The sequence below is a fragment of the Tenrec ecaudatus genome, chromosome 6 (assembly GCF_050624435.1).
Source record: "Tenrec ecaudatus isolate mTenEca1 chromosome 6, mTenEca1.hap1, whole genome shotgun sequence".
NCBI lineage: Eukaryota > Metazoa > Chordata > Mammalia > Afrosoricida > Tenrecidae > Tenrec > Tenrec ecaudatus.
This window is the reverse complement of record NC_134535.1, coordinates 14161950-14189355: the sequence shown is the minus strand read 5'-3', so window position 1 is coordinate 14189355 and position 27406 is coordinate 14161950. Positions and strand designations below refer to the sequence as shown.

General features: G+C 60.2%; 1 protein-coding gene across 2 annotated transcripts in view; it reads right to left on the bottom strand.

Annotated features, from left to right (window-relative positions):
* MYH9 (myosin heavy chain 9) overlaps positions 1 to 27406 on the bottom strand; it is an 89138-nt gene that overhangs the window by 13125 nt on the left and 48607 nt on the right. For both annotated transcript variants that reach the window (XM_075550993.1, XM_075550992.1), the window contains 21 exons: positions 24234 to 24261; positions 23249 to 23342; positions 19977 to 20069; positions 19441 to 19504; positions 18838 to 18936; positions 18512 to 18655; positions 17403 to 17498; positions 16475 to 16593; positions 14174 to 14326; positions 13219 to 13392; positions 10034 to 10207; positions 8436 to 8550; positions 6127 to 6320; positions 5840 to 5961; positions 5203 to 5272; positions 4732 to 4892; positions 3847 to 3955; positions 3107 to 3238; positions 2616 to 2822; positions 2030 to 2167; positions 213 to 336 (listed from right to left, as the gene is read on the bottom strand). In XM_075550993.1, the coding sequence (XP_075407108.1) occupies positions 213 to 336; positions 2030 to 2167; positions 2616 to 2822; positions 3107 to 3238; positions 3847 to 3955; positions 4732 to 4892; positions 5203 to 5272; positions 5840 to 5961; positions 6127 to 6320; positions 8436 to 8550; positions 10034 to 10207; positions 13219 to 13392; positions 14174 to 14326; positions 16475 to 16593; positions 17403 to 17498; positions 18512 to 18655; positions 18838 to 18936; positions 19441 to 19504; positions 19977 to 20069; positions 23249 to 23342; positions 24234 to 24261 (2610 nt within the window). The remainder of the gene's footprint in view (positions 1 to 212; positions 337 to 2029; positions 2168 to 2615; positions 2823 to 3106; positions 3239 to 3846; positions 3956 to 4731; positions 4893 to 5202; positions 5273 to 5839; positions 5962 to 6126; positions 6321 to 8435; positions 8551 to 10033; positions 10208 to 13218; positions 13393 to 14173; positions 14327 to 16474; positions 16594 to 17402; positions 17499 to 18511; positions 18656 to 18837; positions 18937 to 19440; positions 19505 to 19976; positions 20070 to 23248; positions 23343 to 24233; positions 24262 to 27406) is intronic.

Below are 27406 nucleotides of genomic sequence, written 5' to 3'. Positions count from 1 at the left end.
GAGGGGGAGAAAGATGATGGGGGAGCCCTGAGTAGCCACAGACCCTCCTGGATTTTTAAAAATTATTTAAATAAAGCATTAAGTAGAAAATAAAACACACTGAGGTATCACGATACTCAAACGGGCAATCCTTCGCTTCCAGATCCTGTGTCCTCTCTGACGCCAGCCCGACCTTCCCTGTGGTCCAGAGGGCCCCCTCTCGCCCATCCTACCTTCCAAGTCCGTGATCATCGCCTCGTGTTTGTTCTTGAGCTTGGCGAGGCTCTTCGACTTCTCCTCCTCCTCCGTAAGGTTGGTGGTGAACTCGGCGATTCTGTCTTCCAGCAGCTTCTTCTCCTGTGGCGCGGGAGAAGGGGGAAGCTTAACGTCAGTTGTGCACTCAACAACTTGGTTCTCAGAGCCTGGCACCTCCAGATTCCAGAACTGAACGGAGCGGCAGGGCCTGAAACGCTTGGTCACCTTCAGTAGGATTTCCTGCGGCAAAGGGATCATTTAGAAGGAGCACTGCGATTAGCTGCCTTCAGGTTGGTCCCTGAGCTCACGGCCTCCCCACACACAAACAGCAGCGTGCTGCCTGATCCTGCACCGAGCCCAGTGAGTGTCTGCTTTGACCCACGGGGTTTTTGGTGTCTTTTGAGGGGGAAGTATATCACCAGGCCATTCTTGGTGTAGAAGCTCTGCTGAAACCCCTTCAGCATCATAGCAACGCCCACATCTCACTGGTTGTGGGTGCACTGCATTGCTCGGCATCAGACCCAGGTCCCCTGCAAGGAAGTGAGAATTCTACCTCTGACCCACCAGTACACCCCGATACAGAGGGAGCCTCATCTTCCTCCTGAGGAGCAGCTGGTGGTTTTGAACTGCTGACCTTAGCAGTCCAACATGTAACGCATTATACCACCAGGGCTCCAAGGAAAGAGGGCTAACTTTCCTGAAGTAACCAAGTCAAGCACCTTAGAATCTAAATGTAGCTAACGCTCAAATGGGGAAAGCCCTCCCTGGACCTGTGTTACCCCCTGGGGCTCAGGCAACATAGGCTTCTGGATGGCAGCTATTGTTGGTGAGGATAACCTGGTACTGTCCCTTTAAGAGGGAGGCGTTACCTCACCATCCCTATACCTGCCCCCACCCACCCACCTTGTGAGCTCTGGCTCCTCCCCCTTCCTCACACCTTCACAATGACCCCTTCAAATGACCCCCAAAGAGTCTGCATGCAGGGATGCTGTCCTCACTTTGCCCAGGAGGGTCCCCCTGACACTCACCACCCAGAGGCCAGCAGTGAATCAGCACTACCTCCCCAAACAGCATCTCCCCTTCCACCCGCCCCACCCTCTGGAGACAGGGGACAGTGTCCAGGCCCAGCCCCGCCCTTCCCCTCCAGCACTTTCTTGGCTTTGCTCTGTTCCCTGTGGCAGACGTTGACTAGAGGGTCAGTTCCCAGGAGAAACTGCCAGTCAGTCCCCTCAGAGGCGGCCGAGGGGGCTCTATGCACCTCAGACCAAGCTGCTGTGGCACCTCGTGTCTCAAAGCTTTCGAGGCAGCTCTGCAGAGGCGAGAGGGCATGGCCTCCCCCTGGCCCCAGCAGTGTACGAGAAACCTGACACGACACAAAAATAAACCAAGCAAGCCAGGTGCCGCGCTGCCGATTCTGACTCCCTGGGGTTTGTTATGGCAGTGCATGGCCAATCCTGTCTGCTAAAGCAGCCTGGGGCATTCGAACACCCAACCTTTCAGTTAGCAGCGGGGCCTTTAACCACGTGTGCCACGTGGGGATCCTGATGATCGAGAACTACACTTCAAACAGGATGTCCACACCCAGAAGTCAAGGGAGCCCCGAGAAGGAGGGCCACAACAGAGCAGGAGCCTCAGTGCAGGGAGAGCCAGGGGCTAGTGCTGTGGGCTGACTGGGAGGGCCCCAAGGGTCAGGGGGAGCCTGATGGAGGGTCAGCACTGCAGTGTAGCCTACCGGCTCCACCCACATGCCCTAGGCTGCAGTGCATCGGCCTGCTGGCCTGCGCTGGGGCCTCACCTTGGCCAGTTTGCAGTTCTGGTCTTCCATGATGATCTGGTCCTCCTCCAGCTTCTTCAGCTTGGCCTCGGTGGTCACCTTCTCCAGCTGCAGCTTCTGCCGGGCACTCTCCTCCTCCTCCAGCTGCTCCTCCAGCTCCTGCCCCCGGCCAGGCCAGACAACGCAGGCTGAGCAATGAAGGCTCCCCTCCGAGCCCCAGGCCATCCCCCAAGGGTTGGAAAATTAGGGTTGGAGGGGGCATGACCCCAGTCCACTTTTTGGTCATGTGCTCTATGGGGCCTCCTTCGCAATCCATCCCCACCTCCCAATGACTGGGACAAGAAGTCACACCCCTAGACACCCTCACTGACCCCCCTCTGCTCTCTAGACCCACAGCGGGTGGTCCAATGGGAGGGAGCTCAGACCAGCAGGACACTCCCTGAGCCGTGTCCAGAGTATGGAGGCGTCTGTGTCAGACACAGTCACCCCAGAGAGCACACCCGGGAGCAGAAGGCATGGTGGCAGCCTCCCAGGAGGCTCCCGGATGCTGGGCTCTCGCTGGGGCCTAAGTGTGGCCTCTGCGGGGTCGGAGATCGGGGTCGCTCACCTGAATGTTCTGCTGCATCTTCTTCTTCTCCGTCTGCAGGTGCTGGCAGCGCTCCTCCTCCTCCTCCACGCGGGCCTCCAGGTCGTGGCAGATCTCCTCCAGCTCCTGCTTCTTGGCGGTCAGGCGGGCCCGCAGCTCCTCTGCCTCGGCACACAGCTCCGTCTCCGCCTGGAGCTGCTCCTGCAGCTGCAGCTTCTCTGCCATGAGCTGCAAGGGCACACGGCGGAGATGCTGGAGCATGCCCCAGCCCAGCCCAGGCCCCATGCCTATCATGGGCATTGCTGCCCAGGAGCAACATGGTCCTGAGGAAAGCTTCTGGGGGAGGTCACGGGGAGGGGCTGGGACCAGAGGTCATTCTCATCCCACCTCCCTGCATCTAGCAGAGTCTGTGCTCACACCGGCTTCCTGAGCTAACACCTAACCCGGCTCCAAACATGCCGTGCTCACTGGTGGCCAGCAGGTGGCAGCGCTGGGGAGAGGTGAAAACTCACCTGGGACTGGAGCGTCTCCATCTCGGTGACTCTGTTCTCTGCAGCCACCTGCTTCTCGCGCACCTTCACCAGCTCCTCCTCCTTGGCCATCATCTCCTCCTCCTGCCGGCTCACCTGGAGCAGCGGCTTGACCTAGGAGGACAGAGGGAAGGACACCATTGGGCTTGGCTGGGGGACGCCTGCAGGCGGACCAGGGTGCTACAGGCAGCAGGGCCAAATGGGACCAAGGGTCTCTGGAAATCCAGCTGGGCCCTAGGCCTCTGGCCCGCTCGCTCTGGTCAGGGAAACCCTCCCTGTGCAGGAAGCTATCGCCTGCCAGGGCGGCAGCTTGGTGCCTCAGGAAGCATGGAGCCTGAAGGCATTGTAGACAGAAAGGGCAGAGCCGACACTGTTGGCACACCCCGGTGAGGTTGCAATGTACGTGGTTTACACGGCTCCAGTGTAAGAGTAGAATACAGGACCAAAGGGCTGAGACTAAACACTGGAACAGCTACTGGTTTGCTAAAGCTTTTGGAATGACCCCCAAAGCAGACTGAACCCCATTCGCACTTGCTTAAAGGGCAGGGCTGAACCTACAGCCACGTGCAAAAATTAAGTCCCGTGTCTGTGGCTTCTCAGACAGAGACCCGGACACGCACCGCGCTACCCCCCACTGAGCGACCCTGAACCTAGGCCAGGAGCGGGTGGGGCCTGCGCACAGGGGGATACTTGGCTGGGCCTGCAGGCCGGGCAAGACCTACCTTGGTGAACAGGCGCCACCACTGCCAGTTGCGCAGCTTGAGGTAAGCGGCGCAGTTCCGCTGCAGGACCTTCATGGCCGTCAACTGCTGCTGTCGCTTAGCAAAGGCCCTGGAAGGGGGGGGGGGGGGCGGGAGCTCGCTCAGCACCTCAGGGCAGCGGGCTGGCAGCCTCTCTAGGGGACCCCACTGAGGAGCTGCAGGATGTCGGCCAAGCCACTGACCCTCGGGGGGAGGAGGGTGGCCATCATGGGTCCAGCACGCCCGGCCAGGTGGGAGGGCAATGACCCCAAAGCCAAAAAGACGTGAGGTGTCTGTGAATGCCAGCATCCCAGCCGGCATGTGCTGGGGTTTTGGCTGATGGAGAAACATTAGCAGCGGAGAGGTGGCCGTCGCAGTGGGGGTTACAGATGGAATTGTGTGCCCCCAAAAACTACGTAGCACTGTGAATGATTGATGCTCCGGCAGGGGGGCCTGTATTTTATACTGGGGCCATCCCAGAGAGGGTAGGTGGCCTGGCATTCCCGAGATAGGAAGATCAGTAGAGGAGGCTGAGTGGCAGGCAGGCAAGGGCAAAGGAGGGCTGCCATGGGGCGCCCCCCAGGAGCATGGACAAAGTAGTCAGAGCCCTCCCCCAGACTGCCGGGCCCCGGAACCACAAGGAAGTCAGTTTTGTTCTCTAGAGTTGCACCCTTGTGGCACTGCTGTGGCAGCAGCCATGACAGGGGGGACCCTTTATCCCAACACAGTTCAGCCCATGGCTGTGGTCCCACTAGAGCAGGGACACTCGGCTCCCCAGGCTGCTTGCTGTCTGGACTCATTCTGAGTGCCACCAACATGGCAAGCCCCTCCCACCCAGCACGTTACTGGGCCCCTACGGGCACTCACTTCCTGGCCAGGTAGCCTCGGCAGCAAGCCTGGAAGCCGATGATGACGTCTGTGATCTTCAAGTCCCGCTCCTCCTCCAGGTGGGCCAGCACACCGGCCCGAAAGAACACCTTGCTCTGGCCAATGCGGTACAGGTTGCTGTCCAGCTCCAGGGCTTTGATCTAGGCAGGAACAGGGCAGGCTGTGGGCCACGCTGGCACCACCGCGGGTACCTGACAGCCAATAGCCCAGACCACCGGCCTCCGCCCCTGAAGAGTTCCCACCCTGGGACCGGGAGGCGGGGAGAGTCACGCCATGAGATTGCAGGGCTGCCGGCAGGGCTCTGTCATGGGCACAGGGCTGGGGCCCATGTGCCACCCACACCACCCAAGGGCCGAGCGGGCAGCTGCTCGGAGCACCATGGAGGGACTCCCCCCCACAAGGGCGTCTGTGACCGGCACCTCCACCGGACAGCCTGGCTGCCCTACTCACCATGAGCACGCATGCCTGCTTTCCGTCCATGAAGCCCTTGGGGATGGAATTTGGCGTCAGGATCTCGTATCTGTGGATGAAGGGGGTAGCCTGGTCATGCTGCTTGCCAAGCAGAGGAGGAAAAGGGGTGTGTAGGGGTGTTCACCAGGCAAGGCCTGGAGATCACGCGAGAGGTGGAGCCCCTCAGGCCTGTCTCGTTCTTCAGCGGGCAGCAGCCAGGCAGCAAAGCCCACCCTGCTCTTGGCCTGGCCGGATGGCAGGAGGAAGGCTTGCACATGAACAGAAACTCCAGTGGGCTGTGGAACGCACTCCGAGTCCGGGCTTGAGGTTCGGTTTTAAAAACAAAATCCCCAAACCCATTGGGAGGTGTCCACTCTGGTGCGGAAGGGTGAGGCAGGGGCGTGGCCTAGAAGGTGGTGGGCGTGGCCAAGGTGGAGGGGGTGGGCACCCAGGGGAAAGGCAGGTGGGGGCGGAGAAAGGGGGTTGGGGGCGGGACCAAGGGTGGGCTAGAGGAGAGAAGTATGGTGGGCGGAGAGACAGAGGGGAAGAAGGAGCGCCCTACAGAGGCGGGCTGGGGGACCAGGGTAAAGTCCCAGGGGGAAGGGCTGACAGGCCCACCCCCCCCTACCCCACTCACCTCTGTCTGAACTCCTGGAAGACCACCCTGTTGGGGAAGCCCTGTCGGCAGATGCGGATGCCCTCCAGGACGCCATTACAGCGCAGCTGGTCCAGCACCAGGTGGGGGTCCAGCTTGCCAGCCTAATGCAGAGAGTACGGGCATGGGTCTCGCTTGGGTTGGTGCCCATGAATCGAGGGGAACAGTTGGGCGTGCCCCGCAGACTTAGAGAGGGACCCTCTGTCCGTCCCCCCAGTTAACCGCGCAGGCGCATAACCCAAGCTGGGTATGGCGGCGGCAGGACACACCTTCTTCTCGTGGTTGGGGATGATGCAGCGCACGAAGTTGGGGTTGGTGTTCCTCAGCGTGGCCATCAGCTTGGCCAGCTGCTCCTTGTAGAGCTGCCCCACGGTGCGGAACATGCCCTTGCGAGTCTTGAAGGCCCCGGGCAACGCCGTCTCCGACATGCCGGCCACCTGGTCCAGGCCGATGATGCGGTCCACTATGGAGACCAGATGGGTGCCCGTGAGCCTCAGTCCGCCCGGCGAGGCGCGGGGCAGACGGTCATGTGGGCAGAAGAGACGAACCAGGACAGAACACAGGCCTTGCTTGGACTTTACACAGGTGCCAAGATCACCCCCAAATGCTGAGCACAGTGGACGCTGGGGAGACGAGCCACTGAGGTGCCCTCTCTGGGAGTACAGCATCTGCCAAAGTGGCGTTCCTGACCCAATACCTACCTGTAGCCACTGCAAGCTGCTCAACCCACAGAAAGGCAGTAAGTTGGAGAAAAGATTCAGAACTGAGAGGTTCCCCACTTGGCAGGCTCGGACTAAAGCACACCCCACCCTCACTGTCAGGTGATGGGGACTCCACCCACAGGCACAGTTGTGCAGCTGCGCCCTGTCAGCTGCAATCCCTCTGGACAGGCCCGAACTGCAGCCCTCTGGGTTGGTGGGTGACTGCAAGCCACCTGTGCTATTGGGGCTCCCCGGCCCTGACTGGGAGGGGGTGTGAAACCCTACTTTCAGAATCATCCCGTAGTCCCGGGGGGAAATGAATGGGCATCTTAAGCTCCTGCTGACTTGGACCACCGAGCATGTGCAGGGCCAGTGAGCTAAAAAAGCCACCTGTGGGTGTCCACGGGACTCTGGATGGAACCCCCTCTTCCGGCAGCTGAACCAAAGAAACCAAACACACTGCCATCAGCTTGATGCCAGCTCACGGCACGGCACCCCTGGAGGACAGGGCAGAGCAGAACTGCCGTGCGGGTTTCTGAGGCTGTAACTCTCTACAGGGACTAAAAAGCCTCCTCCTTCTCCCGTGGAGTGGCTGGTGGTTTGGAACCACTGACCTTGCCGTCAGCAGCCCAGTGTGTATCCACTCCACCACCAGGGCTCCTCCTCAGGCGGGGGTGGGCTCTCGTTGGGGACCTCCAGGAGCACTTGCTGTGTTAGAAACAAGCGCGCCCACACTCGCTCCTCCCACCCACCATCCCCTCTCCTGGCCTTGCTCACAGGTCTAGGACACCTAAGCTAGCCCACTGCGGGGGAGCAGCCCGATGGCTGTGGTGGCCGCCCACTGCCGGGCACTGGACAGCTACTTCCCAGGCAGACACAGACAGACACACACATAAGCCTGCGAGGCCAGCTGTCAGCCAGAACGAATGTGAAGCTGGAAGCCTCCTGCGCCTGCTGGGGAAGCTGCCCATCCTGTGCCTGCTCTTGGGGTCACCAGACCCCGATTGCTGATCTCAGGACAGCAAGATAGACCACAGCTGGGGGCGAGGGTGGGAGATTGACCAGCCAGGGCAAAAGGGAGGCACTATGGCCCTTAGGAACGAACACACATGGAGGTGGCTTTGAGGTGGGACAGAGGTGGCCCCTCAGGGCCTGTGCCAGCACGAGCTGCATACACACACACAAGCACAGGCATGGCACACACAGACGGCAGCCTGCCCGGCACCTACACCCCCCTCCTGCCCACAGCTGTGCCTCCAGAAGGTGGCGCGGGCTTGTCACCTCCGGCTCCCCTTCTAACTACGCCAGGCTTCTGTTCTCCCACAGACCCACGGGCAGGCAGGCATGGGGGCAGTCAGGCGGGCAGGGCAGCAGGGGCTCGGCAGAAGCAGTTCTTGCGCAGCCTGGGATGCACCCCACACTCGAGCCCCTGGAGCGGCCGGTCACCTGATTCTAGGTGGAGAATGGGAAAGCGCTGATAGAAATAGGCTCTCTGCGTGTTCAGCATCTCTGCAACGGAGAGGGTAAAGCAGAACGAGGCGAAGGCGAGGGACACCGGCAGGCACCGGGCAGAAAAGAGCCCCGAAGCCAAGAGCGTGCTGAGGGGCAGGAGAGGGGTGGCGAGAGAGCCCGTGGCAGGAGACCTGAGCAGCGGGGAGGGGGGGACGCCGGGCCCCAGCCAGGCTGGGGAGGACTCTAGCTGTCTGCAGGCGCCACACTCAGCCCCAGGGAGGCCTTCCTCCATTCAATGAGCCCACGCTCTGGGAAAGGGCCGGGGCCCCGAAACAATGGGGCTTGTCTCGAGTGAGAAGCCAGGAGATGGGCCCCCACGTGGGGGGGCGAGGCCGGCCAGCCGGCAGCATGGACAAAGGGCGTACCATCCTTCCACAGCTCGGAGACGAACTTGTCGGAGGACTGGTGCAGCAGCGTGGCGATGTTGTCGTTCAGGGGGTCCATGTTCTTCATCAGCCACTCGTCCGCCTTGTAGTCCACCTGCAAGAGCCCCAGGACTGAGACGGGCCACGCGGAGCCGGTGGCAGCCCTCACACCCGACCTCAGGGGCAAGTGGGCTCTGGGGACCTCCGCACTCACACCCGACCCCTCGGGCAGGCTCTGGGGACAGGCGTGCTCGCCCTCCTGGGAATGACGAGGGGCCCGGCGGGAGGTCGGCGTGCTGCGGAAGGATCACAAAGCACACAGCACCCAGCCAGCCATCCTCGGGACCGACCACACACCAGAACCTTCTGCTTCTCTAGGTGTCCCTTGGGTGAGAGACACAGAGGAAACATCCAAGGGGGCCCGCGCTGATGGACTACTTGCGTCCGAGTCCTGGGATGGGGGTAACCTGGGGCTTTCGTCAGCCTCTCAGAGCAGCTGTGCTTCTCCAGGGGGCGTGCATTCGCCGCTGGTTTGACATGCAGCCAGTGCAGCACAACTGTATGCCCTCATCGGTGCCCTGCCAGCCCTCCAGACTGAGGGGTGGACCCCCGATCCTTGTTCTACCAGGCTAGAGGAATCACATGAGGGCACCGCTGCTGGGACAACAGCCGGCCGGCCCGGTCCCTTTCCACGGAGAAAAGGGCGCTGACAGACTTGCTCGCCTTCTGTGTGCAAAAGCTACGTGATCTGTGAAGTGCGCGACACAATGGAGGCATGTCCGTGTGTCTCTCTGAGGCACCGGCGCAGGAGACAAACGCTCAGGTGGACGAGGTGTTAGGCGAGGCAGCTGGGGGGCAGCGGGCAGGGGCTGCAGGGTGGTACTACCTGGGCCCAGGCCCGTCAGTCACATGTGCGTCTGCAATGAATGATGGGCACTTCCCACAGGGGATGCAGAGCTCGCTGTAAAACGCCAGCCTTAGCTCCCGGGATGCCCATGCCTGTATGGCCTGTGGGCAGGGGCTCTGTCAGTGGAAGCTCCAGCATCAGGCGGACTGGGAGGCTGTGTGCCGTGTGAGCAGGTCTGCCTACTGCTCTTGGGACGTGTGACCACAGTCGTCACCTGGAAGTCAGCAGGCCCCTAGTCTCCATGCCACAGAGGAGATTCTCAACATCTGGAGTTGCTGCTGGCATCTGGTAGGCAGGTGCCTCAGGGGCTGCCAAACAGCCCACCAGCCATGGGACAGGCACCCTTGACCAGGAAGTGTCCACCCACGACGTCAGCGGTCCCAAGGCCCAGCATCGGGCTCTGCAAACTCATCCGCCACCCTGTGCGTTTGGTGGTCACCCCACTTCCCAGTGAGGAAACCAAGACTCAGAGAGCGTGAGCAACAGGCCCAAGGCCACACAGCATGAGTGGCGGACTTCTAACTCCAGAGCTTGAGCCTTGAGCCACCTGGGCGGTGGGCTAAAGAATCGTAACATAACTTTACAGCAACCGGCTTGGCCATGGGGGGATCTATGTGAGTGACCCCTTACTGTCTCCCACCACAGGGGCAGCCCACCCTGGTCCTGGAGAGGTTCGCTGCAGCCCACTCACCTTGCCGGCATAGTGCATAATGCAGAAATCGGCTTTGTCCTTCAGCTGTTTGGGCTTCTGGAACTTGGGGTGGGTCCCCTGCTCCTGCACCACCTTCTCCACAAAGCTCTTGTCGGTGGCCTTCGGGAACCAGCACTCTTCGTCCAGCAAGGCCAGGATGCCCGGGGGGCCTGCCTACGGGGGGCAGAGCATGGGCACAGGTGAGCGCGGCGCAGAACCCACTCCCCAGCCCCTTCAGGAAGGCCACCAGGAGGGCAGGGCAGGTCCACAAGGTGATAAGAAGCCTCCTGGGAAACGTGAGTTCTAGCTTAAAAACAGGATGCTGGGGCTAAATTGTGGACCAATACAGGGAGGGTCCCCTCCTCCCAATGGCCCGAGACAGTGGGGTTCTCCATCCTGTGCCCTGACACAGTGAGGGGCTACACGTTATAACCAACACACAGGGCTCGCCACTCAAAAGCCTGACACGGTGAGGTCTCTACCCAGTGGCCTAGCACAGCAGGGTTCCCCACCCCGTGAACGACACAGCAAGGGCCTACATGCTACAACCCAGCACAGCGGGGTTGTCTACATGAAGGCCCAACATAATGGCTCACCTTCTGTCAAACCCAAAACCAAACCTACTGCCCTAAGTCTCTCCAGACCCCTCGCTACTCTCTAGCGTCTCTGCCACCATTTGTCTGTCTGTCAGCTTGTTGTACGGTGGTGGCTTGTGTGCTGCTGGGATGACGGAAGCTCTGTCACTGGTTTTCCAATGCCGGCAGGGTCACCCAGGTGAACAGGTTTCAGCAGAGCTTCCAGACTAAGAGCAGACGATGGTGAAGGAATAGGCGATCCACTTCAGAGGAGTCACCCACTGAGGTAATTAGGGTTTATTGTGCCAACCTGGCCAATAAACACATGTGGGATTAACTGAAGGGCGAAGAGAGAACTGGCTCAGTGAGCCTTGCCTTTCTAGTTCTTGAGTCTCTTGCTCTCTGACCAGCGTGCAGCTGCCTTACCAGTTCCCTGCTTCAGCTGGCAAGGCTCGCTTCCTGCAAGACATCCCTGAGGAGAAGCCATGTGGAACTACCCCAATGCAGCCCTGGGTGCTGGAACAGCCTCGTGGAGACCTCTGACAGCGCTGAGATGCTGACACGCTCACTGATTCAGCTTTCCTCCTGTAGTCGGTGTCATTGTGTGTGCTGGAGGGGGACTCTAGATTGGTGCCGGACATAAGAGCTAATGGACTGCACTGGGTTGGGATGCTTTCTTTCTTTCTTTCTTTTTTTGGATGCGTTCTTAACATACATTTACCCTTTATATAAAAGTCTCTCTTACACTAAATAAATAAAAGTCTCTCTTACATGCATATGAGTTTCTATAGATGTGTTTCTCTAGTCTACCCAGACTGACACACCCACTAAACCTTATGGACAACAGTGGAACGCCGCCGGGTAAGGAGAGCTAAACAAGCGGCAGAATGCTCAGAAGAAGAGCTGCCTTCTCAGGGTCGGGTCGACCATGATGACGTGGACCTCTGTTTCCTGATGGGACACAGGCTCAGCATGAGCCGTAAGCATGTACGACGAATTGGAACTTGGGGTGTCCGATGTATCAACGAGTCTGGAGAAATGGAAAGCTGTGAAATGTGACACAACGCATGGAGATAGATATCCCAGGCTTGGGCGAGCCGAAATGGGCTGGTGTGGGCCACTGAGAATCAGACCGTCACATGGCTGACTGCTCCAGGATTACAGACTCAAGGGGAAGGGGGTTGCTTTCAAGGTCAAAAGGAAATCTCAAGAGCCACCTTAAAGTACAAGTCGGTCTGTGATAGGGTGAGCTCTATCCCCACACAAGGAAACCCAGCAAGACAAGGACTGTCCAGAGCATGTCCCCAACACTAAAGCTGGTAATGAAGGAGCCGAAAAATTCAACCAGCATCTTCAGTCTGAATGGGATCAAAGAGGCCACCGAGATGCGACGATCATCACTGGTGGCCGGGATGAAGAAGTCAGAAACGGAGGGGCGGCAACAGCAAGTGGACACAATGGCACAGAGATCAAACAGACGGCAGCTGTGCTGCGGCAAGAGACGATGGAGCAGCTCACGACCTCGTGTTTTGGCAGCTGAAACCAGGCCAGGGCCAGGGGTCAACTGTGGTGCTGACCATCCGTTGCTCGGATGTAAGCTCAGGTTGAAGCTCAAGAAAATCCAGACCAGTCCAAGGAAGCCAAAACACAACCTTGAGTGTCTCCCCCCACCCCACCCCTGCCCTTAGGAACAGATTTGCTGCCTTGGACACTCAGGCGCTGGCCCTCAGCAGGTGGCCCCACGTCACTACCGCAGGGGCGGGGGTCACAGCGAAACACCGCTCCCCACCCTGTGTGCCCGCAGAGCTGGGTAGTGAGTAGTGAGATTCAGAAGACTTCCTGAGGGTAAGACAGAGCCCAAGCCCTCCAGTGCGCAGGGAACATCTGAGACATCCAGGCCTAGCCAGCATCCACAGACAGATTTTCTGACAAGAATGAGGCCAGATGGGTTTCTGCTTGTGGTGGGAGATCAACTGATGAAAGAGAACAACAACAAAAAAAAAATCCCCAAAGTACTCTGCCTCCCAGTGAGATCTTAGACCGTGCCAGCCATCAGCACCAACCCTTTAGAAGGAACAAGCTCAGTCCCCGGGTTCACACAGCCCTGGAATTTGTGTTCTCAAGCAGCGAGGATTCTGGGAAGAACATGAGTTCAGTGCATTTAACTTGAAATAGAAATGCTCATGGTTCATTACAGACACCGCACACCTGCAGCACACACAGGTGAGGGGCAGGCGAAAGGGAAGAGGTTGCTGGCTACAACCCCTGCGGGGGACACAGACTCCGAGGACGAAGTGACCCTGAGAGAGAGCTGGGGCCTGAGAACACCCTGTGCTCGGCCCGGAGAAGCATCTGCAGAAGGACTTGGGACAAAGCCGGGCTGTGCAGCTCACCCTCAGGTGGTGGATGCCCGGGCATGGATACTGCTCCATGTGCCCGCCCTTGGTCAGAGGGGTGAGGCTGGCCCACAGCTGTGGCCCACTGCTGGCCTCCCTGCCACCAGCTCTAAGCTCCAGGGCCCCTTCCTCCTCTAGTCAGCCCGGGCAGGAGCTGGTGCAGAGGAGGGCTCCAGTCCCCTGGGAAGGGAGAGCAGAGGGGCTCGGCTCTTACTGGCTTCTCGATGAGGTCGATGCAGGGCTGCAGGTCAAGGCCGAAGTCGATGAAGTTCCACTCGATGCCCTCGCGCTGGTACTCCTCCTGCTCCAGGATGAACATGGTGTGGTTGAACAGCTGCTGCAGCTTCTCGTTGGTGTAGTTGATGCACAGCTGCTCGAAGGAGTTCAGCTGCCGGGGGAGAGGCCGCGTCAGAGCCAGGCCCCCCGTCCAGGCAGGGCAGCGTGGGGCAGGGGCTCTCGCTTGCCCTGGCTGGTAAGACAGACGGCCTTCCCCAGGGGCTTCACGTTCTAGGGACCCTAGGTAAGGACCCTTCTCAGAGGGGAGGCCCAAGAGACGGGCGATGGATGGTGGACGGCGGGTGGGCATTCCACACCAGCAGTGGGGCTTGGGTGGCAGGGGCTCGCTCTCTATCAGCCACACTGGCAGTGGGCTGGATGACTCACTCAGTCCCCGCAGGACCCCTGCAGCAAACCTGATGGGACAGGCCGGCTGGTTTCTGCAGGTGACAAATCGCAAACACTGCCGAGGGTCACTGTGCTGAGGGCGGGACCAGCTCACAAGGGTCAGGGAGAGGTGTAAGGGAAACTACAACAGAGGTGTAAACTTTCTCTCATCCTGCTCATGCATGGTCCTCCCAATCGACCGTGGGCCCCAGGTTAGGAACACAACTATCAGGTGTTCCTCTCCGACCTAGGTGCCCTTGGGAGCAGGGACACTGTCTTGTCCCCGTGCTCCAGACACGGCTACTGGGGGAATAAACAGGGGGCGGACGCGCCTGCCCGTGCCGGGACTGAGGGCATGAGCTGCACAGCGCCCGCGCATTCTCCCTGCGAGCCCTCGACAGGATGCGGCTGGCCTTGAGTGCTGTGTGACTCCGAGGGCAGAGAGAGGGGCTCTGGGGACAGGGAGACAACAGCTAGGGGCTGAGGGGGCGGCCAAGGGGGCTCACATCGAAGATCTCGAAACCGGCGATGTCCAGGATGCCGATGAATGAGGCGCCCTGCCTCTTGGTCTTGTCCAGGGCCTTGTTGATGCGCAGCACCAGCCAGCGGAACATCCGCTCGTACGTGGCCTTGGCCAAGGCCTCGATGGCAAAGTCCGCCTGGAGGAGGGAGCAGGGGAGGGGGAAGCATGAAAACTCTCTCACCTTCAACACCCTCCACTGCCAGGGAAACTAGCCCAAGTGCAAGTGCACAAATGTGTCCCCTGCGGTGTCACTGACAAAGCCCAGCTCATTGCCACCGAGTGGACTCTGACTCACAGTGAGCGAGCCTAGAGGACCCAGTGGACCTGCCCGTCGGGTTTCCCAGGCTGTAAATCTACAGGAAGCAGGCAGCCTCATCTTTTGCCCATCGATCGGCAGACGCGTTCGAACTGCTGACCTTGCATTTAGCAGCCCAATGGGTTATCCCCTATCCCACCAGGGCTCCAGTGAAACAAACGAAATACCCGGCAGTATGGGGCATATTAAACTAGAGACAGTGGCCCAAACCTTTTGAAGATATAAAATGGGGTTGGGGTGAAGTGGGCAGGGGAAATTTTTTTTTTTAAATAATGGAACGGGATGTGCTCCAGTGCTCGTGGCATCGATGGTAGAGCTAGCTGTTGTCTGCTTCAAAATAAATCCAAAGCCCTGGCCACTGAATCAATTCTGACCACTGGCAACCCACGGCTGCCATTGTTCCCACAGGGATTGCCAGGCCTTTCCTCTGTTCTGTGATGCCTCTGGGTGGACTGGAACTGCCAACCCATCATTAACGGCTGATCGCTTAGCCATCTGTGCCCCTCAGGGTGAAGGAGGCGCTGACACTAGTTAGGAGTGGATGGGTACAGGGGTGATGGGTGCGTATTACAGGGGCGACACTGGGGTGACGGGCATGTAGGGGTTCATTACGTCAGCCTCTCCACTTTGCTCACACGCGTCTGGCAAGCTCCATTAGGAGACAGAGGAAGAGCTCAGCTCTGACTTTAAAAGACAGCCGGGGCACAAGGACTTGTGGGAAACAGAAGATCTCCCAAAAAAACTTCACCCACGGGACCAGGGGAGACTGGCAAGTTTTTCCACTGGCTTCAATTTCTGTGTTTTCAGAGCTCTCTGCCGTCCTGAGAAGGGAAGGGTTCCCTGGTTACGAGGGAAGGGTGCCAGGGCGGCGAGACGCCCTGCTGTCTGGGGGAGGCCGTGTTCCTGTCTGCTGGTGTGGAGGCGGCTCCCAGCCACCCTCGTCAGCGCTACACGATGCTGCTTCCTTGGGAGAGGATCTGGCGATGTCACGTCCCAAAGCCTTTGTGGGCGCTGGGGCCAGTGCCTTAAAACTGCCCAGAGCCAGTGCCCTGGCAGACACTGAAACCTGGACCTGGGCACCAGAGGGAGACGACCCTGCTTGTCAGCACACACGGTGGCAGAGGCCCAGTCTGCCTCTCAGCACCCACGAGTGCAGGGCAGCGGGTGGGCGGCTCGAGGATGACAGAGGCACCAGAAGTAGCTGCGCTGTGGGGGGATCAAGCTGGTACCCATCTGTCTCTGAGCGGAGCAGGCTCCCTTCCTCCACACTGGCATCCAGGGCAGCCATGGGAACGGTGGCAGTCCCTAGCCCTGACGTCACTCCTGGGGATGCTCAGTTCCGTCACTTTAAAAAACACCTGTGACATCTCTGCCGTGAGTCATGAGGATGGAGCCACCTCACCTCGAAAGAAGGCCTGGGATAAGCCGATGACCCGCCCCAGGGGACCAACCTGGGATGCCCGTGTCAGGTGCGCTGGGCTGCAGGGCAGGGACCTGGGTATCCCCTCATCCCACCCCACCTAGTTGTTCAGGAAAAGGGCTGAGGGGGACAGTGGGGGCCGCAAGATCAGCCGTTCACAAAGGAGAAAAGAAGTGGGACCACAGCACGGAGACCCCACGGGCAGGCCCGCCGGTCCTGGGGGACTCCGCTCTGCAAGGCCGGGTAGTCATCAGGAGTGAACACGGAAAGCCGGGTGCAAGTGCCTAACACCCCACCCTGCACCTGCTGTGCACGCACACCCTCAGCCAGCGACACGCACCCACCCACTGCGGCACGCACGCTCACAATACCATAACAGTCACACATCCTCACCCTGGGCCACGGCCACAGCCCTGACAGGAGACACACACACACACACACACAGAGCCGTACATACTGACTCTATCCCACTTTCACTCACCATGCACACACATTCCTGTCCTGGTGCGGCCGCTCGACCCACTCCCACTGGCCACAGGGACACTGACCTGCTCCTTGGTCTGTGCCTTCTGGACGTAGTCCCGCCCCACCTTGATACGGGGGGTCAGAATCCCTCGGGTGAAGTCGGTCACATTGATGCCCAAGAGGTGGGAGACTTTCTGGGCAGCTGGGATTCCACAAAGGGAAAATTCGAGTTACACCCAGGAGAGCAATTCCCTCTGGGCCCCCTGGACAATCACTGCCCCTGCCCCACCGACTGCTTTTATCCCACCCCACTGATAGCTGCGTCTGGCCCTCTCAGCTGGGTCACCAAAGGCGCGGCGTGTCCCTGGACCCGGCTCGGTGTCTGCACCACACGGGCCGGCTGGAGCCTCTGTTCCCCCAACCCCCAGGATGAAAGTGCTCCAACTGCAGGCCCCGCAGCGTCTGCCCTAAAAACCTCGGCCCCCACCCCCACTTCCGTCCTGTCCTAAAGGGTGTCCGTCCCACCCAAAGTTGGGGCTGAGAGGGACCAGACTCAGACACCCTGGTCAGGGGCACAGGGCCATCCTGGACAAGCAGCGCGGCCACACGCTCCTTTTCATAGAAAGATCAGCAAGAGGGGTCGTAAGGCGGGCCACTCAGACGGGGTCACTGCTACCACCCGGGGAAGCGGCCGTGGGCAAACCCGCCCCAGGAAAGGCAGTGCTGTGTGGTGGGTGACGGGCACCGGGCCAAGTTGGTGGGAAGGAAGTCGGCTCTCGTGCAGGACGGACTGCTTCGGTGGCTAAGACAAGGGGCCTGCGCTCGGGATGGAGGGGGAGCCAGGGGTTCGTTTCTAACCCAGCCCAACGTTTCCATCACGAGAGGCAGCAGGGCCCCCTGCACACACGCTTCACAGAACCACAGAGTGGCCATCAACACACGGTGCATCACCAGAGCACCGGGGATGGCCGGGTGCTCGTTCTCCCGAGCTAAGCAAGCTGAGCGCCGTACCTGTGTTGTCGGGCATGGACGCCTGGTCGCTGTTGCGCTCCTTCTTGAAGACGATGTTCCCCAGCTGCAGGACCCCCGAGATCACGCGCAGCAGGCCTGTGGGGGCAGGAGGGCTGCTCAGCGCCGGGCCTGCGCTGGAGGGGAGGTCCCTAACCCAGGGGGTCCCTGACGAAGAGGGCTACCGCGCTCCCTAGTCGCTGTCTCGTGGCATGTCGGGCAGGGAGCCAGCCTGCAGGGGCTCTCCCCCTCTGTCAAGTGTCAACACTCCCAAGTCTACCACAGGGCTTTCACGCCAGGCCAGGTGTCCGGAGCCTGTTGTCAATAACGTCTTATGGGAACGCTGCCAGGCCCTGCGTTTCCTTCCATGTGGTCTGAGGCTGCTGTAGTGCTCCCTCAGCACAGTGAAGGGACCCCAATGGAGGCCTGCAGCAGGGTGTAAGCACTCTCCCCCCGCTGGCCCCTTCGTAGGACACGTGTGACCACCCACGAGGGCGGAACCACACCGCAGCCACGGCGAGAGCTCAGGAGTCCTGGTGGAGCAGGGGTGACAGGCTGAGCTGCTAACTGCGAGGTCGTGGTCCGAGGAGAAAGAGGGGACTTTCTGCTCCCGCAAAGAATTGGGGACTCGGAGGCTCCCCCCCCCAGGAGCTCTCTGATGGCAACAAAAGCAGGGCAAACCCCTTGGCCCAGCAGCAGACCCAGGACTGAGCCCTCAGCAGGTGAGCGTGGCTCCCTCCCCCAAGCTCACACCACAGACTGCACCCTCAGGAGACACAGGTGGGGAAGCCGCCCCCACCACACACACAGACTAAAGACTCAACTCGGTGGGGTAGCTCCCCCATCCCCACCCCTGCCCCGCCCTACCACATACGTGCCCAGGGTTTGGTCTACATTGCTGTTCACCCTGGGCTGTCCCTCCCCACCTTTCCAGCCCCCACCCCGCAGAGGGTGAGACAAGGATCAGAACAGCATTGCCTCCACGGGGAGACTGCCTGCTGCAGGCAAACCCTGAACCCCACAGCCCCCGCCTTCCTCCTCCTCCTGGCCTCAAAGCAAGCCTGTGGGTGACCAGCCCCTGCCCCGAAGCCACGGCAGGGCCAGCCCCGTACCCATTTGCTCGTCCTCTGGGATGCTCATGATCCGCATGGCCTCCATGGTCTCCTGGAACATGTCCTTGTCCTGCTGGCCGGGGATGGTGATGTGCCCGTTGGACAGGAAGCGGTACTTGTTGTACGGCTCTAGCAGGAGGTCCGCTGTGGAGCCAGAGGGCGTGAGGGAGTCAGTGGGGGTGGCACACACCAGCTACCCCATGACATTGCCTCTTCTCCAGACTGAGTCCCTAAGACAGCACAGAGGGCACCGTGCTGCTCTTCCCGCCCTCACCCCCACCCACCCACCACCCAAGACCAGCACCGGGTAGCCTCCAGCGACTCACTCTTCAGGTGCTCTCCGGCCCCGGACAGGAGATAGTAGAAGATGTGGAAGGTGCGCTCGTCTTTGGCTTGGCGGATAGCTCGGGATTTCTCCAGAAGATCTTGGCAACCATTAAGGAGCTGCACCCGCTGCAGGGACGGCAGTCCCTCCCCGTCCCCTCCTCCTCCCGGTCAAAGGACCCCAGCTTTTCCACAGTGTAGCTCAACAGAACCCCAAGGTGAAGCCTGGCCCCCGTGGTCCTCTGCCCTCCCAGGGCTGCCTCTTGTCCAGCCGCCGAGGGCCAGGAGGTGAGTGGGTGCCCACAAGCAGAGGCTGACACACAGGCCTCCGGAAGCAGGGAGTGTTATGTACCTAAGCCCCTCCCAAGAACCAGCATTCATTCCCGGTCCCTCTAAGCAGACTCTCAGGTTCTGTAGAAAGAGAGACAAGACCCTGAGCTGGTGTGCAGTGCGCTCATGCCAGGATGCCTCCTTACTCCCAGACCCAGGAGATGGGGCCACTGGGGAGAGTCAGTGGGGTCAGGACTCAGTATCACTTCCCCCGTCCCCGGCGTCCTCCCTTCTCCTTCAGTGCCAGACCCTCCTCAGAAGTAGCCCAAGGATACACGTCTCGATGTTGGCACCCACAATGTAGCCATTGACATCAAAGTTGATGCGAATGAACTTGCCCTGAGAAAGAACAGACAAGAGGTGAGTGGCCCTCGCATCTTGCCCTGAGAAAGAACAGACAAGAAGTGAGTGGCCCACGCATCTTGACCTGACAAAAACAGACAAGAGGTGAGTGGTCCCCTCATTAGGGACCAGGAACAAGTCCCCAACCTCTGCCTCCAGGGGGTGGAATGTCGGTCAGGGGACCCAAGTCACCATTGTCAGCATTCCCCACCCTCACCCCCTCCGAACTGGTCCTGAGGCTAATGGAGATGCCACTTGGCTTGGAGCCTGCCGATGAAGACGAGCTGCCCAGACTCTCTGAGGAGAGGAAGGGGACACTCTGAAAGTGGTCCTCGCCACTTCACCTGCCCCTGGGGGCTGAGTGTCTCCTGGTCACAAAGAGGCACGCCAGCCTATAAAGCAGGACCTGACCGGGAGCATGCGCTCATTGGGGACCTCCGGGTGCGACCCCTGCCCTGTCCATACTCACAAAGCGGGAGGAGTTGTCGTTCTTCACGGTCTTGGCGTTCCCAAAGGCCTCCAGGATGGGGTTGGCCTGCAGCAGCTGTCGCTCCAGCTCACCCTGAGAGGGAAGCCACAGGGCAGTGAGGCAGGGACCGAGGCCCGGGCGGGTGACCCTGTCCCGGTGGGCAGGTGACAGGTGCTGGCAGATCCATCTGTGCGTCCAGCACGCCAGGATGGAGGGTCCCGACCCTCGTCAGGGCAGCTCACCGTGCCTGCCTGGTTGGGTCTCTGGCACTTAAGCCTTGCTGACCATGGGGTCCTTGCATCAGGCCCAAACTGCCAGGTGGAGGAAAACGCACTTCGAGTCACCTGCACACCTGGGCGCCCTCGGGAGTTGGGCGGACTCGGTACTTATTAGCAAGGCTGGAGGGGAGCCAGGGCCTTCCCAGAATGTAGGCTGCCGGGAGGGACGGGAAGGCAGGATGGTGGCAAGGGAGGTCCTGGGAGACCTGCCCGGGGGAAAGGTGAGCGGGAGGCCCAGTAGGCCATGCTACCTGACAACCCCCAGAACATCCGTCCCCCTTCCACTCCTGGACGACACAGAGAAACACAGGCCCTGCTCCAGACCCTTGGCCGCCGACCAGGGTCAATAGGCCAGCCCACAGCCCGGAGTTCTCGGTGGGGGCCTAGCACAGTGGGGAAGGTACCAGACTGCCACCCACCACTGTAGAGCCAGACTGGGAGGCTTGCTTCTCCCCCAATAGACAGAAAGCACCTCTGGGAGTTCAGGGCAGTCTGCCAGAGGGCCGCACCACTCCCATTCCCTGCAGCCAGGCGCGCCAGGCCCACCCAGGCCTGCAGCTGGCCCTGTGGCAGGGAGAGTCTGGACTGCTCCCAGCTGAAGATGGGAACGCTTCCCACCGCTGGAAATCTCACGGGCACAGGAGCAGCCTCTAGTTTTCAATGAACTGAGCGGTGTACCCAGAGAGCAAGAGGCAGGAGACACAAGCTTGGAGGCTCGGAATTGCCCGCCCAGTTTCTAGAGGGCTTGTGGGGGCTCTGATTAAACATGAAACACAGAATTGGGGAGGGAGAGGGATCCCAGGGCCCTGCGACCAGGACCAGCAGCCCCACCACCATGTCTGAAGCTCTGCCTGGAGACTGGAGGAGGCAAGTCGAAGCCCAGTGGGGGGTGAGGGGTCTCAGGTAGAGGGAGGGGGGTCTCCAAGGATGAAAGTGTGCCACCACAGACCTCCGACAGCCCGCTAACCCATGCCCATGGAGTCGATCCCGACTCACGGCGATCCCCGAGTGTCGGCGGAGGACAGTGCTCCGCAGGGCTTCCCATGGCTGTGACCTTTGGTGAACCAGGCCTTTCTTTTGAGGGCTAGTCGTTGAGTGCTTCACTATCTGCGGTACCCAGTGCCCCTGGTGAACCCCAGTTCAAGAACGATCTGACGCCCCGACGGGGTGTGAAAAGCCACCAAACCCAGGGGGGAAAACGTCACATCCACAGATGGGAGTCAGTTCTGCCCCGCGTCGCCTCTACAGGGCAGCGTAGCGATGCACCTGTGAGTGTCCTGACTGTAACGCTTCACAGGAGCAGAAAGCCTCCTCCGTGTCCCGAGAAGTGGCTGGTGGCTTCGAACTCTTGACCTTGCACTTAGCAGCCCTACTGGTACCCACTGTGCCCAGGGCTCCTCTGTGGAAAGCCAACAGGTAAACCAGTGCGTCTGGCCCAAAGGGAGGGCGTCAGGGTCAATAAGAGCCAGGGCCAGCGTCGCCAGCAGGTTGAGTGGACTCAGAGGCAAGGGCAACACGCGCGTCCTGCACCCTGAGATCAGTGATGTGTTCCCTAGGCTTGACGTCACTGCTGAGTGCTCAGGGTGGCCCCCACCCATCCTGGGCGCTCAGGCAGAGCACCGGGTCTGTGTGAGGTGTGTCACTGTGCCCTGCCTCCCACTCACGGTTCCCTCCGGGGCACCAGGCATTCGATCAGGAGTTAGAAACTTCAATTTGCTGCGACGTTGAGAGGTGGACGGGCCAGAGCCGGAAAACACCTAACCTCACCACTGGGCTCTTAAAATAGCCCCCAAAAACACTGGAAAACCCCGGGGTGGGCGAAGGGAAGGGAGCGGAGACCTTATTAGTTTCTAAATATAACTCCTGGCGCCCTCTGTAAAGAGTCAGGATGCCAAGAGGAGTCTGGCCCGGGCCAAGTTCCTCCTGGTGCCACTCCAGAGGAGGGGCTTGCTCCACGGGCCATCCTGCAGGACACACCCCCGCCTGCATGCAGAGGCCCCCCAGTGGCACTCGGTTCTCACACGGAGGTGTTCAGAGGGGTGCGTGTGCTTGAGAGAGGGAGAGAGGGCACCACACATTCATGCTTAAGGCTGGGTGTCCGTCCCCAGCCGGTGGGCAGCCCCAACGTGGGCCCCCTGCCCCAGCCAGCACTGCCGCTGGCTAGCATGGAGCGATGGCGGGTGACACGGACGGCTGCTCGCCTCCGGCTCAGCCTCTGAGCCCTGGGCTCCACGCCCATCCCGCTGCTGCTGTGCGGAGGTCAGCCCACCGAGGACAGCGAGCCGGGGTGGCCTCACCGGTGTTGCAGCAGGCGCTGTCATTTCAGAGTGCGGGAGAGGTCACTGTGCACCACACCCCCCCTCCCGGCCAGTCAGTGTGCTGGGCCAAAGACAAGAGTCCTAGCTGCAAAAGTGACCACGGTGGAGTGAGAAGCTACTACTGCTGCTGAAGAAGGAAGAAGGAAGGAGTCCACTGACTGGGCACACGACGGGCAGAACACGCATTCCTGGTGCAGAACGTGCAGAAACGTGCAGCTCACCTAGCCGGGACACTGCCGGGGCCGACACAGTCCACCACGCGGGAGGGGGAGAGAAACGGGCATGAGACGCCGCTCCAGCCGCCCTCTCTCTTCCCCGGGGGGCTGCCCACCCAGTGGGGAAAGGAGGCAGGTCTCCACCAGCCATGGGGCCTGGCCTTCCAATCCTTCCGACCGACTTTGGAGGCGGGCATCAACTCTGCTCGCAGGGCAGCGGGCAGCTACCCCCGGGCACTGGTCTGCAAACCCCGGGTTGGGCCACTGCCAGTTTCCATGTCAACTCCAAAATCCAGGAGGAGGGGAGACACAGGTTTGAGACCGTTCCCCAGAGCGCCCTCACGGTCAGCCAAAGCCATGAATCCCTGCAGGCTCTGCCTCCGCAGCTCACACACTGCCCAGTTATTGCAGCCGACTCCCAGAGGGCCGGAGGCGGCACCCGGGCAAGACCCCGCACTCACCTGGTCCTTCTTGCTCTTGTGCGAGGAGGCCACGTGGGCCAGGTACTGGATGACCTTCTTGGTGTTCTCTGTCTTGCCAGCTCCAGACTCACCCCTGCCAAGAGAAGGATCCAGAAGGTTCACGGCAGGTCAGCCCCACCCTTCCTATCTGCCCTTTCCTAGGAAACGCCCTCCAGCCTGCCATCCTGCTGGGCATCCACGAGGAACCCAACACCCAGGGGCAGGAAAGGGGGGCAGTGCCAGCTCGGGTCCCACGGTCCTCGAGGAGGTGGGGCCTGTCAGAGGGGAACTGAACCCCACCGCTGCCCTGGTCACTGCACATTCAAATACTTCAGGGCTTGGTTTTAAGTTTAAGGCAGCTGTTGACTTGGGGCAGCAGTTCTCAACCTGTGGGTTGTGACCCCTTTGGGGGTAGAACGACCCTTTGACAGGGGTGACCCAATTCATAACAGTAGCAGAATGGCAGTGATGAAATAGCAACAAAAATAATTTTATGGTTGGGGGTCACCACATGAGGAGCTGGATTAAAGGGTCTCAGCATCAGGAAGGGTGAGAACCACTGACTTGGAGGTCAAAGGTGCCTATTCCTTTGAATGTTTGTTCCCTAGCAGGACTGTTCTGTACTAAGAGCACCCTCTTCGGGGAGGTGCTCAGAGGGTGGCAGGCAGGTAAAGAAAGCCTCCTCTCAGGGACAGGTTCCTGGGGGAGACCTGCTGTGCGGGGGGTCTCAGAACTGGCAAAACAGCCCCAACTGGGCTTACCAAAGGAGGGAGACTGAGTTTCCTCTGGGCTGTGAACGCCACCCACCCACTAGCTCCTTTGAGGAAGGCAGATTAAATCTCTGGCCGTGGACTAAAGCTCGTCTCTTGGGGCAAGGCAGGGAGTCTCGGACTTGGGAATGGAGGTTGCTGCCCAGGTTCTTGCGGGGGGGGGGGGGGGGGGGGGAGACTCGGGAACAAAGCAGACGGGGCAAAGAGACACTTACGTGCACAAGATGGACTGATCTTCCCGATCTGAAACAAAGGAAACATGAGGGGCGTGGTTAACACCACTCCAGGCGGATGCAAAGCCTCCCAGTCTGCCTTCTGATGGGCAAGTGTCCCAATTTCTCAGAAAGGAGGACCAAGGCTCCAACATTCCCGCCGTCGGACTCCTCGCACTGCCGCAGCCCCGTCAACACAGGCTGGCCGCCAGACTCACGGGGAAGGAGCTGCCTCCAGGCCCAGGGCTCAGCTGGCCACTGCCACAGTGCTGTCCTGTCCCCATAAAGCCAGACGTGCGCTCTCAGCTTCACTATCTGGAAGGCTGGTCCATGGGAAACCCCCAGGAGGCTGTGCTCTGAGCACTGGCGCCGGCTGCTGGGTGTTCACGAAGAGGCTTCGGGCTTCACAGTCAAGGTGTGCAACATTTCTTTTCCATACTGGCCCCAGTGATTCCCATGGTGACCCTACAACAGTTTCCAAGGAGGTAATTCTTTATGGGAGCAAGCAGCCTCACCTTTCTCCTGAGGAGCGACCCGCGGGTTTGAACCGCCCACCTTTCCGTTAGCAACCCTATGCTTACCCACAAGCACCTCCAGGGCTCCCTCGTGAAAAGAAGCTGTGCCCATGAAGCAGCTGGGGGTGGCGGGCGGTGGTGCTATAGACCAGACCTAGAGGGCTCAATGCCTACTGCAGGGAGTGTGAACCGTGCGCAACCTCGGAGCCTCAGTCTCCCCCCGCTGCGAGAGGGGGACAACAACCAATCAACTGCCAGCCACAGACTCCAACCCAGGGCTCCCCCGGTGATCGTCAGTGGTTGGCTTTTCCAGGAGATGGCCAGGCCTGTCCCGAAGCACATATGGGCGCCGGCGACCACTTTCCAGTCCACACCTCCCAGACACTCGAGTAAACAGCGCACATGGAGCACGGTGTGTCGCCCGCGGGAGCTACACGTGAATTGCATGTGTGGAGAGAGCCCAGCATCTTGCATGGGGGAGCTATGTGTAAATAACACACATGGAGGGAGACTGGCATCTCGCACATGGGAGCTGTGTGTACATAACACGTGGAGGGAGTTATGTACACACAACTCACATGGGAGAGACATGTAAATAGCACGTGTGGAGGGAGCCCGGCGTCTCACACACGGGAGCTACTGAGGCACGCTTGTCAGGATGATGGCTTTGGAGGGGGCTCTGTGAGCTCAGAGCTTCTCCAAGCCCCCCACTCCCCGGGGAGCAAGAACACAGCCCGCTTCCCGCGGGGGGGGGGGACAACGTGTGCGTGGTCCACGCGTGGACAGTGAGACCCAATGGGACCCCCTGACTTTCTAGCTTGAGTCAGCTCAGCGCTGGGCACCCAACCATAAGCAAGAGCTGAAAACAGACATTGGCCCTCTTCACTGGGCCCTCGCCATGCTCACTGGCTTTGCCCGCCCTGGGGGCAGTCTGTGGGGCCAGTCTGTGGACAGATGTGAGCTGTGGGGCACTCCCTGAGGCCCATGGCTCAGCTTCCTTTCTCCTAACATACATCTCTTTACTATGAGCACCCAGGCAGGGTTATCTGGAAAAGCCAACGTGTCTGTCGCCTCCCCAACACAATAGGGTCATAGGCACTGGCCTGGCTGACCCTGCCCGACAGGAGAGACCTGCCCTCCACATGGATCCCCATGTGAGTGGTCGACCACCAACAATCTAAACTCCGTGCCTCGGAGCAACCCTATAGGACAGGGTAGAATGGCCAGGGGGCTCCTCGGGAAGCCATCTTTCTATCTCAGAGCGACCCTATAGGACAGGGTAGAATGGCCAGGGGGCTCCCGGGAAGCCCATCTTTCTATCTCAGCGCAGCTGCTGGTTTCAAGCTGCCAGCCTCGAGGTGAGCAGCCCATGTACCCCCACCCCCAGGGCTCCCGGCAGCTCTGCAGAAGCAGGGCAGTAACCGATCTTCCTCTTGAAGAACAGCTGGGTGGCTGTGAACTGCCAACCTTCCCACGCACAGCTGCGTGCTTAACCACTGTGCCACCAGGACTCACAGAGGAGCACATGGAACCAGGCAGAAACGCAAATGTGGTGGGTTCTGAGGGGCACTCGCTGCCCAAGAGCAGGGGTGGGGGTAGGGGGGCAGGCCCACAGGACTGGCCGCTGGGACGACGCCTGGCCTGGGAGACAGAGCCAGCCAGTCAGCTGTGCGAGGCCCGCCGTAGGTCAGGTCACCTGCCTCTTCACAGTGCCCCTGAGCTGGCCCACTGCCTTTTCCCTCAGCACCTTCTGCCTGTTGGTCACTCAGGAGGGCAAGAGGGAAGGACAGAAAAAGGAGAAAGACAAAAATCACACCCAGGGCAGGGGGTGAAGTGGGGGGTGGTGGCTGCACTGCATGTTCACTCAGGCATACCCCGCACCTGCTCACAGAGGGGGCAGACGGATGGATGGACGGACTGCTTGCTGCCTGCCTGCTTGTGTGGTCTCTCAGTTCCCAAGCTGCCAAGCCCATGCCAACACTGGAGCTGGCACAGCCTCAATAGGACAGTGGTTGGAAGGAGGCTGGGAAGAGGGCGAGCACCTTCCCTCCCTCTCAGGAGCCTGTGGTCAGGGCTTCTGTCCCCGGGGTGAGCTCCCCTCCTCCCCCACTGCTTCCCCCTGTTGTCTCCATGTTTCGTCGCTGCTTTCTGGAGCCAAAGCCGGCAAGAATGTACCTGCGCATGCAGGCAAGCTGGCGGAAGGCAGGCAGCAAAGGACGGGCGCTACCATAAAAGGAAGCATGCCCCATCCTTTCTGCAGGAAACCTTTCCTCAGGGCTGCCCAGCCCGGGGCCTGGGGTGACTGGGATTCCTCTCATTGTGTGAGGAGTCAGGAGCAGCTAAACAACAGGAAGCAGAGCCCCAGACACATGCACGCTTGTACAGACACGCGCACGTACACACGTGCAGGCACACACGTGCACATGGACACACGTGCACACGGACACACTGGTACATTACGCAAGAGATGCGTGCACACAGGTACAAATACATGGACACGCACAGGCTCATGTGCACGCACACAGGAGCACACAAAGCAACACGCATGCAGACACACAGACACACAGGTGTGTGTACACACAGACGCACATGTGCACACACATGCATGCTCACCTACACAGGCATGCACACGCATCTGGATCTGTGTGGAACGTGCCCTGA